The 15,758-nt window shown below is 42.1% G+C and overlaps 1 protein-coding gene and 1 long non-coding RNA gene across 2 annotated transcripts in view; one reads left to right on the forward strand and one right to left on the reverse strand.

The window, feature by feature from the left end:
- LOC308486741 overlaps positions 1-15,758 on the forward strand; it is a 433,510-nt gene that overhangs the window by 125,844 nt on the left and 291,908 nt on the right. The window lies entirely within an intron of this gene.
- Positions 1-15,758, reverse strand: part of IQUB (IQ motif and ubiquitin domain containing) — a 32,464-nt gene that overhangs the window by 8,856 nt on the left and 7,850 nt on the right. Inside the window, exons 8-10 of the mRNA XM_081023527.1 lie at positions 9,642-9,817; positions 1,508-1,678; positions 87-263 (exon numbers count right to left, since the gene is read on the reverse strand). Of these exons, the coding sequence (XP_080879653.1) occupies positions 87-263; positions 1,508-1,678; positions 9,642-9,817 (524 nt within the window). The remainder of the gene's footprint in view (positions 1-86; positions 264-1,507; positions 1,679-9,641; positions 9,818-15,758) is intronic.

Genomic DNA, 15,758 nt, shown 5'->3' on the forward strand with positions numbered 1-15,758 from the left:
GGTAGACTATGGACTCTTTAGCGAGTAGTTTTACTTAGTTGCATGCCAAGGAACAACTGTAACAGAGAAGAAAAGGAACAAAATACCTTGAGATGTCGAGCAACCTCTGGATTAAAAAGTGGTGTTTTGATATACTGAAGAAATAATGTACATATTCTTTGTCTGAGCCCGTCTAAGTTACATTCCTTCACTCCCCTCATCATGAGGTCTGCTTCTCTGTCAATCAATTCCACTATCTCATGTGTGAGTTTAGAGTCATGTTCCTGCAAAGGCAAGCAAGATGTTTAGCAAATCACATGCACCTCATTTCTTAATTCCTTACACCGATTGCCTGTCAATTATGAGAGAGCAAATGCTCCAAGGCTTCTTAAAGCTTAGCTTTTTGGGAAATGGGAATCGTGTATCCACACACCTATCTCACTGTCTTTAAATAACTGTCTGTCCAGATCAATTTTATGCTATGTTTATATATAGAAAGTGTTCACTGACTGGAGCAAATAAGAGCTCTTTCCCACCAATGCAGTATCAAGCACGGTCCTGCCCAGACCAGACTGGTACTACAGTGTATGTGTGTGTTTGTGAGAGTGCATGTGTGTGCTTGCTAGCTCTGGGATGGCTCAGTTGATAGAGCACGAGACTCTTAATTTCAGGGTTGTGGGTTCGAGCCCCATTTTGGGCGAAAGATTCCTGCATTGCAGAGGGTTGGACTAGATGGCGCTTGTGGTCCCTGCCAACTCTACAATTACCGTATTTTTTGCTCTATAAGACTCACTTTTCCCCTCCTAAAAAGTAAGGGGAAATGTGCGTGCGTCTTATGGAGCGAATGCAGGCTGCGCAGCTGTCCCAGAAGCCAGAACAGCAAGAGGGATTGCTGCTTTCACTGCACAGCGATCCCTCTTGCTGTTCTGGCTTCTGAGATTCAGAATATTTTTTTTCTTGTTTTCCTCCTCCAAAAACTAGGTGCGTCTTGTGGTCTGGTGCGTCTTATAGAGCGAAAAATACAGTATATAACTTATTTAACACACCTGTGTTCTATGACTCTATGAGAGTGTGCATGAATAAGAGGGTTAAAGGTTCCTACACCACACCAGGCTCTTAATGTAAATTGGACAGACATGCGATATTTACTTGTAAATAGCTGAACAGTGTGTGGTACAGTTTGGCTCTGATGCTTCCTGAAATTAAAGGGATTTTCCTTCCTGGCTGTTTGGGATTGAGCTCAGGCATATTTTGAACCGTAAACTGCCTTGGCAAAAAGGGGATACATTAATGCAGCAAATAAATCCTCCTATACAGGTTTATTCAGAAGTCCCGCTACGTTCAAGTGTGCTTAGGACTTCGGTTTTACACTTCTTAGCTAATGTAAAAGTATCGGTATATAGTGGGCACCCTGGTGTCGAAAGATGAAAGCCGGGGCCCCTTAAGCCCTTGCAAACCGTCCATAATTGACAGTGTACTGTGTGTGATCTCAGTAGGGCTTCTTTAAAAGCTTGAGAGAGAGAGATACCTTCACCGTATGCTTCAGCGTTAGCAGCACATCCAGCCGTTCATCCTGCGGAAGGTCTTTCATACTAATGCTGCGGTAGATTTCGAGCAGCTCCCTGGCCCGCAGCGTGAACTGCGTATCCATCTCGGTAACTTTGCCATCAAATGCTTTCCACTTTTTGGGGGCTGCACACTTGAGAAACATTTTGAATCGCCGAGTTAGAATGAAGAAAGGAATCAAGGACAATGCTTTACAATGTGACCAAAGGAAGCTTATAGAGTCTACAAATCTGATGCCCTGCTAATAAGAACTGCCGCTGTCCCAAGAAATGTGCAACTATCTGAAACGAGACATTTTCCTGTCCATTTTAGTAGATTTGTTGACAAATTGTGGTTTCCTAACGAACACAAATCCAGACAAACAATAATTAGAAGCAGGGGGGCAGAGGGGAGAGAGAAACTGTTCATTCCATACACTATAGCTTCCTTGGTAATTTACTGGTTGCTGTCAGAGCACAACCAAAAACCAGTATTATGCCATAATAAACTCTGCTAACGCATGGAGATGAACGAACATCAGGACTGCCATCAACATTCTCAAAATATGGAAACAATTCGTTCATCTTTGAACAATGTAACAACAATAACATCAGCAGTTTTATTATTTATTACAACAACTTTATTATTTATAACAACAACTTTATTATTTATACCCTGCCCATCTGGCTGGGTTTCTCAAGCCACATTGGGAGTCTGGGAATTCTATGAGTGTGATGATAACTTTATACAGTACCTGCTGAATTTCTGCCTGCCTTACTGCTATTGAAGCCACAGCCCTTCTTTTAGCAGAAGGGGTTGTGATGCTATATGAAAGATCCTTCATAAGATAACGGAAGTCAATGGAGAGCAAATAACCATAAGAACACCAGAGCATCCCTGCAGGTTCAGGGCAAAGGCACATCTAAGTCCAGCATCCTGTTCTCACAGTGACCAACCAGATGCCTGAAAGCAGAACCTGAGGACAATAATGCTCCTGAGTGTGATTCCCAGAGACTGGTATACAGAGGGATGCTGCCTTCAACTAATAGCCTTATTGTCCATAATTCCCTTTTAAAGCCATTCAAGTTGGTGGCCATCGCCACCTCTTGTGGGAGCCAACTCCACAGTTTAGCCATGTGCTGTGTGCAGAAAGAATTTTCTATCTGTCCCAAATATACAGCTTCATTGGATGCCCCCAAGTTTACTGGATGTCCCCAAGATCTAGTACTATGAGCAAGGGAGATAAACTTTCCCCCCATCACAGGGGAGTGAATTGCTCCATCCCCCTGAATATATTGCCATTTTTCTAAACCTTTTTCAGCTCTGCAATATCCTTTTTGAGGATAGATTCCTTTTCAGCCAGAAGTTGGGTCCTTTTTCTGTCGCTGTGCAAGCTTGATGATGTCATGCACGGGAAAGGTGAGTTCTCGAGCCCTGCTGGCTTTGGATAAAAAGCCCTTTTCTCGCCCCTTGGACTGACAGTCAGCTCCCTCCAGATTTCAGAATCTGGCTGTCTTGACAAAAATGCCACAAATATTAGCCTCAGACCTATGGATCAATTTTCATGCTCCTTTTCCAGCCAATGAGATGCATAGGAGCCCATCCACACTTACCTCTTGCCATGAGCTTTTTAGCTACAGGTCCATGCTTTCAAGCTCTATGCCAGAGTGCATCCCCCTAGCCCCGCTTTCCCCAAGAAAACCTGCTCTTTAACACTGAATCGGAACAAACAGGAATTCTGTGGATTGCTGTTTGCTCCAATTCAGCGGCAAAGAGCAGGTTTTTGTGAGGAAAGCACTGTGGCAAAAGAAAAAGAAGTGCTAGGACACAGCGTAAAAATAGATATATTAAAACATATATTCACAAGTCACAATACAGCTTTGTCCACTTGCCCTGATATCACAGAATGATCAAGCCAATCCTGAATCCCACATCACTGTCGTGTTGGCTCATCAAATCCTCAATAGGAACCCAATTACTGATCTGGTTGGCTAGACATTTTCAATCAATATATCCCCTCCACAGACACCTCTGTGATGATGATGGAATTGAAATAGCCTGTTCTTCTTCAATAAAAGAGCTTTAAAGCATGGACATATGCCTAGAAATGAGCCCCTTGTCTGTGTGACTAAATCCTCAGCCCAGGGCTAGCCTTTACCTCCCAGCAAAGACCAAGGCTGGCATGAATAACTGAGCAAGGATGGGTGGGTAGGGGAGATTTCCAATCCTAGCTGGTGGCAATATTCTCTCTCTCTTTCCCCTGCCCACTCAAAAAGCTTCAACTGATCCAGATTAGCTCAAGAGCTTGCTGCTTGTTCTCACACTCATAGCAACACAAAGAGCTGTCAGGTGGTTGGGTCTAGCTAGCTGAGTATTATCCACACTGACTTGCAGTGGGTCTTCAGGGTTTGGGAGCAAGGGCCTTACCTGGCTCTACCTGTACATGCCAGGGACTGGACCAAAGACTTTCTGCATGAATATCAGGTGCTCTACCAACAAACTGCATGTACTCCCAAACAATCTCTCACCTGCCTTCAGCAGTCCACCCCTTCTTCCCTGACCATTCAGGTCCTTAAAAAAGGACCTTTAAAAAAATCACTCCAAAGCTGATTATGCTATGTGCTATTCCGAACCCAAGAAGTAATATTCTCAGTTAAGCTCTTCTCTGTACAAAACTCAAATGCTCAGCCAGTTTCCTCTTGGAAGCACAAATCTGTAGAGTGTTAGCATTCATCCATTTTTTCAAGTTATGTAAGCACAAAAAGAGGGAAATAAAAGAAAATAAGAGTTCATAAATGAGAATTTGACAGATTCTTAGCAGGCTTAGTTCTATAATTAAATGAGGGGCTGATAATTGGAACTGACGGGTTGCAGCCAAAACTGATTAAAAAATCCGGCAGGAAACAGGCTTGTCTAAATTATGAAGTTCTAAATCTTTCAATTAGAGCTAGCAAACTCCAGCAAAATCAGAAACAGAGGATTGTTGCTCTAGCATAACTAAAGGTTTATTAATTTGTTTTCCCAGGCATGCATGATAAAACAAATCCTTCATATAGGACCATAAAGCTTAAGTTCTAAGCCTGTATTTTAGTAAGTCGGGTTTTGTTTTTTTAAAAGCCAAAGCTAACAGATGAGTTTTTCTTTGAATACACAACTAGTTTGAACTTACTCAGCTAAGCAAGTGTCCTTTTGCTCTCCTAGCTTAAGATTTATTTATTTTTAAACAAACTATAGGCTTGTATCCAACTACGTTCTACTCAGAGTAAAAGGTAAAAAGGTAAAGAACCCTTGGACAGTTCAGTCAAAGGCGATTATGGGGTTGCGGCGCTCATCTCGCTTCAGGCCAAGGGAGCTGGCATTTGTCCACAGACAGCTTTCCAGGTCACGTGGCCAGCATGACTAAACCACTTCTGGCGCAAAGAACACTGTGACGGAAGCTAGAACACACAGAAACGCCATTTACCTTCCTGCCACAGCGGTACCTATTTATCTACTTGCACTGGCATGCTTTTGAACTGCTAGGTTGGCAGAAGCTGGGACAGACCAACAGGAGCTCACCCCATTTCAGGGATTTGAACCGCCGCCCTTCCGATCGGCAAGCCCAAGAGGCTTGGTGGTTTAGACCACAGTACCACCTGCATCAGAGTAGACCCGCTTAAATTAATGGACTTAAGTTAGTTATGGCTACTAACCTCAATGGGTCTATTTTCAGTAATTCAAGCATTGGATAGAACCCACAAATAAGAACATAATGGTTTTGCTCCAAAGAGATCCTAGGGTAAGCCGTAGGTGCTTCTCCTCAGCTAAGTAAAGGTAAAGGTAAAGGGACCCCTGACCATTAGGTCCAGTCGTGGCCGACTCTGGGGTTGCGGCGCTCATCTCGCTTTATTGGCCGAGGGAGCCGGCGTACAGCTTCTGGGTCATGTGGCCAGCATGACTAAGCCGCTTCTGGCGAACCAGAGCAGCGCACGGAAACACCGTTTACCTTCCCGCCGGAGCGGTACCTATTTATCAACTTGCACTTTGACGTGCTTTCGAACTGCTAGGTTGGCAGGAGCTGGGACCGAACAATGGGAGCTCACCGCATCGCGGGGATTCGAACCGCCGACCTTCTGATCAGCAAGTCCTAGGCTCTGTGGTTTAACCCACAGCGCCACCCGCATCCCTTAAGCTAAGTAGAGACCTCCAATTTCTACTAGCTCCTCTGAGGTGAGGAGCCATATGGACTGAACAGCAGTGTGTGAAAAGGTTTCCTTGACCTTCAGGGACAGATTTTCAACAGAAGACGATGGAATAGGGATGCATAGATGGAAAACCCCAACATGCAGCTGAACTCTGCCCAGAGTTCTTTGGAGACAAGCTACTATTCATTTTAGCTTCTGTTAAATTTAGATAAAAACTGGAGGTGTAGCCATTTTAATTTATATAGTAAACTAAATGTATAATGTATAACGAAGGGTCTCAATCCACATTTTCATAAGTTATGATAAGAACGTACAATTTTCTAAATAAAATGTGTTCATTCTTTGCCAAAGAATGTGTCCCCTCAAGGCCTTTTATCCATACTCAAATTCTGTTTTGGGGCTTTTTTAGATATATGCTCAAAACTGGTGCAAGAAATTCTGAATCTCCAGTTTTCTTTTGCCAGCTGTCTTCTGCTTTTTTTAGTTGGCTGGCTGCAACATGGAAATTACAATAATCCTGTTATCTAAATTGCTTCAGAGAGCAGGTCTATTGTAAACTGCATTCCAGTTGCCACCACATGAAAGCTGCACAGAGTGTTGCCAGAGGGGTGGGGTGGGGAATACAACTTGCGCAGGGAGAGACAGGAGGAGATGCAATGAAGAATTGCAGAGAATAAAGACAAACAGGGAAGGAAACAGCAAAACTTCTATGAACCAATATTTTGAGTAAATATCTGGTGCTATTAGCAAAGCTGACCATTTGTTCAGGCTAGTGAGGATGCTATTTAGGACAGGATCTCAATTGAATAGCTAGTGTAAGAAGGAAGATCAGTTCTCGTACTACTGCCCCAAAGCATTTCATTTCCAGAGTACATACATTTACTAGAGCAGCTGTCAGGATTCTCTCAACTGTCATGGAGATTGAATAGCTTGTGGAGGTAGGGGATTTCTGTATATTAAATTGGCAGAAAGTGGATAACCTGCTACCCCCTTTTTCCTCTATCCAATGACAGCCAAGAACCCATTTTAAATCCCTTCACATGTAGCTACATTTCTACTATTTGGAGGTAGGGTGGATATAAAATAAATTTTAAAAATTGTAAATTGTGATGTTGGCCTTAATGTCTACATCATGCATGCAGCATATCTATTCAACACATTCACATTTGATCCAAATTGGTGACTTCAGTTGGTCTTAGAGACCACAATGGAACAATTTCTCAACGAAGTCTCTTTGGTGTCTAAAGCCTAAGTCATGGTCAGAGGGGACATTTGATTCAAGGAGGTGGGGAGGTCAGAATTCTTTTCAGCAAATTTTATTTCTGCATTGAAACTGAAAATGGTTATCTAAAAGCATCATTCCAAATCAAGTGGCTTTTTTCAAGAAGGAGAAGATCAACAAAAATTCAAAACCACTATCAGGGAAGTAATTCCCGTGCTTAAGCCAAGAATACTACAGTACCAAGCAGAAAGAGTAGAGCCACTTACCTCTTATTTGTCTAGGGCTTGCACAATTAGGGTGATTTTCCTCTTTTCTCCAAACCAAGTAGCTCCCAATCCCTCCCCCTTCTTACTAGTCTTCATTTCCAAAAGCTACTTCCTCTGTCTGCTTCTCTTATCTCTACGAAATATCTCGCTGAATTCACTTCTATATTAAATGTGTACCAAGGTCCTGTTGCCAGCCTTGAAGCCTTGTTAAGCAGTTGGTTTGTCCCTAATCTCCTAGAAGCAGGCTGGGCCATCAGCTAGGAACATGTGGAAATGCCAGAATCATGAATCACCGCTAAAGTGTAGGGACTGTATATAATGCCCACCATGATTTGTGTGACTGTACATTCAGCCCTTTTTTGAGCAGCAGAAACTGTACAAATTTCAGTATATGAAGGCACTAGTTCTTCAGAGCCTCCATGATAATCCGTCCAGATTGAAAATCTGCTTTTCACCATATGCACTTCCAGTGGAGTTTGGAACAACAACAGCACAACAGCTGAATGGTGGCTGAATTGTTATTATTCTTTACTCTAGTGCTCCACTCCTTCACATTGCTCTTTAATATCCATTTTCCTTCAAAAGGCATTTCCTAAGCCATCATACCTTCACCTATACCTGACATTAAAGGCGAGAAATGAAGTGTTGCTGTACATACTGAAATTTCAAAACCTCCACATTTATTTCTACTATAGTGGCCACTAGTGACATCTGGTGGTGGGTAAGTAAACTTAACATATTTATTGTGGGGGGGGGGGGACCATTCTGACATACGATAAATTGGCCAACTTTGCTTATCCACTACACTATTCTCATGGTTATCTTATTTTATTCAAAAGGAGAAATGAATTAGATATTGCCTACCTTTGAAGTCCTATTCTTATTATGTCTAAAATGTATGGTGAAGTATGGTGAAACCACCCTTCTGGTTTGCAAAACCAGAATTATAAGAACAGAGTAGAAATTAAACCCTCCTGTTTTCAGGCCATATTTTGAGTGATGCAGCTGTTCTTTGAAGGATACAACTGCTGGATGAGGCTTGCATCAGTAGAGCACTATGGAGGATAACAACGTAAAACTTGAAATCCAGCTAGAAAGTCAGTAGTTTGATTGAAAGAGGTTTATGGCCATCTAATTTTTACAGAAACTGACCATTCTACTAAGCCACTGCTCTAAGCTTAAGCCACTACAAGGACCACTTGCACAACACCTTGAAAGGGGCAGGATGGGGGTTGTTCGCTTCTGATGATCAGGGTACCCATAGCGAAGTGGCCCTCCAACTACTGTTCCATGCACTTATATCACAGCTTATCATATCACTGCTCAAGCCACTTTAGACAGTCTGCAGTCATATGGCGATCTTGGACGCACATCCAAACAATCAGATGGATTCTGGTAGAAGCTTCTGCATACCGAATACAGCAGAACAGATCAAGGGGGAAGACGGGTTGCTATTCTTCTCTCTCAGGGTGCAGATAGCAAGATCCACTGAAGGAACTGCAGCATAGCTTTTCTATTCCACACGCTGCTGATACTACTCTGGGCATGCCAATACCACTGCCAAGCTGTTCATGGCAAGTTAAAACCTTCCAATGCCTCACCCTGAAGTATCCAACATATTCTCCCTGAGACTCAGGCTTGCAGGCTTCTCTCCTCACCAAGGCATGCGAGCACGGAGAAAAGAGTGGACTACGGGATGCTTAAAAAGTGAGGCCTAGGAAGGCTATGCCATCAATTGCCTGGCATGTTGCTGTGCCCAGCACAGCCATACACCCTGCATGGGAGCATCATCAGAAGACAGAGGGACTTGGTATGAGGTGCCACTCTACTCTTCCGTCCATATGAGAGAGCAAGATTGTGACCATAATTAATGAGGGAGGACCTGGCATCACGCAACAGATTTCAAGTCTTTCAAAAAACCCCAAACAACCACTCTTAATAGCTACTCTTCACAAAATCTGGAACACCACATATCTCCCTGTGATGGCATTGAACTGCTGGATCCTCCAAGACTCTAAGAATGGCCCATCCATGCAAATCTTCTTAGAATGTACATTCAGGGAAGTATGAATGAGACTACCGTAATACACTGTGTTCCTTGTGCCTCTAGTGTAGCATTAATTGAGGGTTGCACAGGGCACGGTACTCATCATCTCCAATGAGATGGCACAATTAAGTAAATTAAGATGTAAGTGGTGGTTTTTCTGTGCTTAGGTGAAAAGAAGCACTCATCAGGTTTTATAGGCGTATATAAAAAGGCTTTTAATAACTGTACCTAATGAGCCAATTTTACTGCCAGACATGCATGAAGCCCACAAATCATATCTTCAACTGGTCAAGTTAATTACTGTGCTTTTCTTCAGTCTGCTGCTACTTTGTAAATGTTAATTCAGGTTTTTGAACTCTGGGTGCGTTCAGTGTTCAGACAGAAATTATCTCACTGACCTTTTCCAAGAAGGACAGGATTGCTTGGTGCGTGTTCTCTTCATATGCGTTTATTTTGTGTCTCCCGATGGTAGCAATCAGCTGGGCCTCTTTTTCTAACAGTCCACAGAGAGCTGCCTTCCGTTCGGCTCCAGTGAGAGTGCTGTTGATATTCTCAAGCTCCTCTTGCCTCCATACTACATCAACAAAAAGACAATATTACTGATTTTTTTTTCAACTCTTGTTTTCTTGATTTAGCCGTCACATGCTATGAATAGGAAATGTGATAGCCAGGTGCTTATATCAGTGGTGAAAGGGGATTGTGCTTTGTTATTTTAGTACTCTGTTTTTAGGAGCATAGGTAGCATGCCTTAGTATGCTGTTTTCCTGCAACTCTCCAATACCAGCTGGTGTTTTGTACCTATGCATTTTTGCCCACTTTGCTTCTGTCTTTAACATACAGTACAGTGGTACCTTGGAAGCCGAATGCCTTGCCTCCTGAACAAATTGGCTCCCGAACGATTGAAACCCAGAAGTGAGTGTTCCAGTTTTCGAACGATTTTCAGAAGCCGAACAGCCAGCACGGCTTCCACAGCCGCACTTTGGTTTTTTAATGGTTCCGGGAGTCGAATGGACTCCCGAAACACATTCTGTTCCAAAACCAAGTTACCACTGTACTAGAGATCAGCAAGGATGGAGAAACTATGCGAAAAGGGCATCTGCACAAAGCTTGCTACAGGGTTTGCGTGTGCTTATGAAGCACACTAATTCCTGCAGTTCTTTCACCTGTGGGTCTCATGCCCCAGTATAGGATATGGCAGTGGAAATACACCACAAGTGAAGTCCAATGTATTAGTCACTGCCAGTACAAGTTGTGTGATATACCCATGCTAAGATCTAGAGAGCAGTTGTCCTTTGCCATTTCAGAATTTATTTTGGGAGAGAGTTCTCCAAATGTCACTTTGGCACTGAAATGCAAGAAGAGAAGGTCTGATGTACGTACGCACATTTATTCAACAAAAACAGACAAAACCCCCTAAAGTTTTTAAGGTCTCAAGGTTCCTACTCAACATTAGAATTAAGCATATTACACCTTGTATCGTTGCATATTGGCATATTGACTGCCACTCACTGAATATATTACACAAACAACTATTTAAAATACATCAAGGGAGTAAGCTGAAATTTATAAATACTGTATTGTTAAAATAATACGGGCATTCAGTTACAATGTTGTAACTAAAAACCTGCATCTGTTGAATGCCATCCTATACAGCATTCCAATGCCTGCTATTACTATATAACAGTATTTTCAATGTGCATTAAAATGAGAACACAGCCTTCTATTATGGGAGCATTAGCAAAGGAGACAAATACTTCAAGCAAAACCATAAATTATCCAATTAGGCTTCTGTGCCAAGGTTAATAATCTCCTTAGGAAACGAAGATGTTATTATTCTACATAAGAAACTGCAGCAGTGGGAGACAGAAACACGGGATGTGCATATTTTTAATAGCTCCTAAAGTAGGAACAAGAATGTAATAGTCTCAGTTCTGCAATGCTGTGATCTGTATGATAAACTCTAGCTAAATTCAAGCTACTCAGGTGAAACAGAATTTTTTTTTGGATCAGAAGACTAGATTGTATTTTACTCCTGGCAGTACAGTTCTGCTCTAGCAACAAGAACTAATTTTGGTACCTATATAGACAGCTATATGCATATCCAAATTGAAATCAGTGAGCCTCCTGGTGCTACAAGTGCTTGAGAGATTTATTGGAGCTTTTTTCCCTCCCCAATCAGCATAACAAGATAAAAAGAAGAAAACATGGAAATTCACATAGGTGCATAACAAATATATATATATATATGCACGCACCTAAAAGAATATGGAATAAAGTATGGTGATCCCAATGTTTCTCGAGTATTGCTCTTCTTCAGATCAGCTATAGCTATTTATTATAATACAAAATGAAGGAGATGAACTTTCCTCTCTCCCTTCATTTTGTATTTTCACAGGCTAATAGTTATAGTTGATCCCCGCAGAAGGCATTCTAACAATAAGGTAGGCAAGTGGGAAGATCCTATTTCTTCCATCTTGAAGCAGTGAAGAAAGCTCTCCATCAGTCTTATAGGCATGTGGGTTATCCAATAGTTCAGTATTCATTACCCTCAACTTACTCTTTCAGGATGTGACCAGAAATGTAAAGCTACTGCCATCTGATAGGAATACTAAGCATGCATCTTTAATTTCTGTCTCTTTGGGGGAAAGTCTTTAAATGGGGTGCTGAAGTGTACTGGGTTTACAGTGTTCCTCTGATTTTCACTTCGAGCAGAAGGCTCTTGATTTACCATGGACCTATTTACAACCAAGTAGCCTTGATGATAATTATGTCACAACACACATAATCCATATAATGTGGTTATTGGTGTATAAAACTCACAAGCCTTTCTTTTTTAAATTACAGGATCTTTTACTTTGCTCTGTAAATGCTTGAGAAGCCTTATGGATCTAGTTCAGTGACTTCTTTACATCATAGCATCACAGAATTTGAAGGGATCTCAAAGGTCATGTAATCCAGCTTCCTGCTGATTCAGGAAATCTACTACGCTCTGCATAAAAAGCCCTAATGAAGGAGAGTCCACCACCTTCTAAGGCCACCCGTCTGTTCCACTCATATTGTCAGTAACCTCTTCCTTACATTAAGCCCCTGTGCTTTTTCTTGTAATTTGAACCAACAGAGCCCTTCCCCATGTAGCAGAAGAAAACAAATCTGCTCCATTTTCTATATAACAGCCCTTTACATATTTGAAGCTGGTTAGATTGCCTAATAGCTGTCTGTTCTCCAGGCTAGACATGCCCAACACATTTAACCTTTCATCATAGGACTTGGTCTCCCATCACCATTTCTGGTTTTCTGTTGCCCATCTTTGGACATGTTCCAGTTTGTTGATATCCTCTGCAAACTCTTGTTCCCAGAACGGCACACAGTACTTTGTGTGATATCTGACTAAAGCAGAACGGAGTGGTACCATTATTTTTCTCAATCTGAGCATTATACTTCTGTTCACACAGCCTAGAAATCCAGTGGCCTCTTTAGCTGCTGCACTGAACGACTGACTCTTGTTTAGCTTGTGATCTGCTAAGGCCCTAAGGTCCTTTTCACATCTACAAATGGATGTCAAGCCAGGTACTTCTGATCCTTCCCACCTAAATGCAGAATTTTATACTTATCTCTGTTGAAATTTATTTTGTCAGTTTTCGCCTAGTGCTGTCAATTTGCAGACAAAGTCATCTGCAAATTGGATAAACATCTCCATAAAGTCATTTATATTTTTATCTAGGGATCCTTACAGCTTACCTATGTGGGTTACTACATCTGCCCAGCATTTTCACGACCACTGCCGTGATTAGAATGATTGATGCCTTATTCACTGGCAGGAATGGAAGTGATTTAGATGGGGTCATGGAGCATTTATTCTCCTAGGCAAATCCCCTGCCCAACTGAAGCTGCTATTAGCATGGAGGGAAAAAATCAAACAGGCATCTACAAGTGTTTTCTCCATAGGGGATAGTAACTGCTTCTGGAGGGGGGGGGTGATTTGCATTGGAGGATCATTCCTTTCCCCCATCTCCATTGCCTAGACACAAATCACACATCCAACCTGAGCTTGCTTTTTGAAAAAGATCTGAAGAGCTCCAATTATGGAACTCCCATGCAAGGTCTACTTTGACCTTAAGTCACTGCTATCACCATTAGTTATCTTTCCAACAATATAGGTCATGGGTAGGCAAACTATGGCCCGGGGACAGTCCAGGAATCAGAGTGTTTTTACATGAGTAGACTGTGTCCTTTTATTTAACATGTATCTCTGGGTTATTTGTGGGGCATAGGAATTTGTTCTTTTTTCTTTTTTCCCCAAAATATGGTCCAGCCCCCCACCAAGGTCTGAGGTTCAGTGGACCAGCCCCCTGCTGAAAAAGTTTGCTGACCCCTGATATAGGTAGATTCTCGCTGTTATATAGTGTATAGTGGCTCTGTTTTAATGGCCACTTGCTCTCAGTGGGCAGCAGAATTGCCATGTTCTTCTGCTTCAATGCACTGAATCCAGCTTTTGATACACTGCAAGGTGGTTGAGGGATACACCAAGGCAGAATTCAGTGTGTGGTGGCAAAGCCCTATTACAAGAAAACCTATGAAGAAGCCTTTAGTTAGGCATTTTTTTCTTTAGATATTGCTTTACAAGGTACATGGCACGTAACCTGTGCAAAGTTCCCGATAAATCCTTTTCTTATTTGTCTTCACTGAGCCCTGTGAAGTAGGTTATTACTCCCATTTAACAGATGAGGAACCAAGAGGAATAAGCAATTTTTCCAAGACCGCCCAAGTGAATCCATGAGAAAGCCAAAATGTGAACAAATGTACCAGTTGAACGCAACGTCCTCTGGATCACAGCACCAGATCATCAAGATCGTGCTCTCTACATATTTCTGAAAAGCTCAGGGAAAATACTAATTCAAACACTGTTATAGAATATTCTCTCAAACATTTTCATTCTAGTGAGTAACAACCATTAGTGTATCTCAATCGAATGAGAGGAAGAAAACATCCAGGATATAAAAAAGCAGCACAGAGGAGAGGACTATCAAGATCATGTTTTTATCACTGAATATTTCAGCTTTACTCTTTTTTATTTGGTTAGCTGCCACCGCTGTTCAAATCAATGCAGCAAAGTCTACACAGCTTTCGAGAACCCACGAGGGGGCAGCCAATGCACAGAAAAGAAACTGTTCCCTGCTTCCGGAAAATGATTTTTCAAAACAGATTTCTTGGAGCTGGTTTAATTTGCAGCTCTATATGCAAACCAGTTTTCACTTGTTTTGAGAAGTGGCTTTGCATAGTGGCTGTATAAGCTATAAATCATTTGTCTGAATTGTACCTCTGCCATGAAATTAGATACTTTTAAACCAACACAGGAAGCGGCCTTTTTCAGAGTCAAGCAATTGGCCCATTCAGATCAGTATTATTCATGCTTACTGGCTCTCCAGGATTTGGTGAGTTTCCTGGTCCTGGAAATGTTGGGGATGGAACCTGCGACCACCCTTATACAAATGCTGTCTTCCACTGAGCTAATGCCCTCCTGCAACTTTCTGTCCTCAACCTCTGGTCCGCAACACGGGAATAATAATCAGAGTGACACACATTCTAGGTAGCTCTGGTAGCCACTCAACATTTGTGTCCACCATTGCCTCAGCATTGGTCCAGTATGGCTACAGGACTTCATCTCTCCCTGTGCTCCAGCTCTTAGCTTGGAAAGGTAAAGTGTGAGATGAATAAGATTTTCACCAAGGTAAAGTGTGAGATGAGTAAGATTTTCCTCTCAAGCACAGAGATGGGAAGGAAATCTTTCAAACACAGTACCAGCTTCAGAAATGATGAGGAAGCTGCAGGACATCTTGGGTTGTATCCAACACTAGTCCTACTCAAGAGAAGACCTATTCAAATTAATGAATATTACTAACTCAGGTGCATTAACTTTAATGGGTCTACTCTGAGTAGGACAACCCCTTGTTAACCATTTAGTATTATTTAACGCCTTTCTTGTTTGTAATAGAATGACTCATTTTTGGTATGAAATCAAACCATACATTTCGCAAGCTGCACCGTGTCACCTAAGTAAAAAGCTCCCATCACTGTAATCAATAGGCATGCCCTTCGCAAACCTCAGAAGGACAGTAAACTCAGTGGATCGCTGTCTCAGCAATTCAGTGCAACAGTGGAAGAATGTGAAAGCAGTTCTACCAGCAAGTTAAACAACGCTTCCTAGAATCACTAAGCTCCCATATGAAGATGAAAAGCAGCCACTGCAGGGAAGCAACCAGTCAACAACAAACAGAAATAGAAGCAAACAACAGGGCAGGACTACACTATTGGCAGACAAGGCAGCGATATGTGGCAACACAATCTGAAGCTGTTCCATCTCAAGCCAGAAGCAGCATATGAGTCAATCAAGGCTTATGCTCAACTTCTTCAGGCAAGGTGTTCTCCTGGCAGAAAGTGAGCATGCATTCCAAGAGCTTCTGCAACATGACAGCCTAGCTCAGTTCACATGGGAATTAAAGACACACCCCATCTTC

The sequence above is a fragment of the Podarcis pityusensis genome (assembly GCF_964106645.2).
Source record: "Podarcis pityusensis genome assembly, chromosome: 10".
Taxonomy (NCBI): Eukaryota; Metazoa; Chordata; class Lepidosauria; order Squamata; family Lacertidae; genus Podarcis; species Podarcis pityusensis.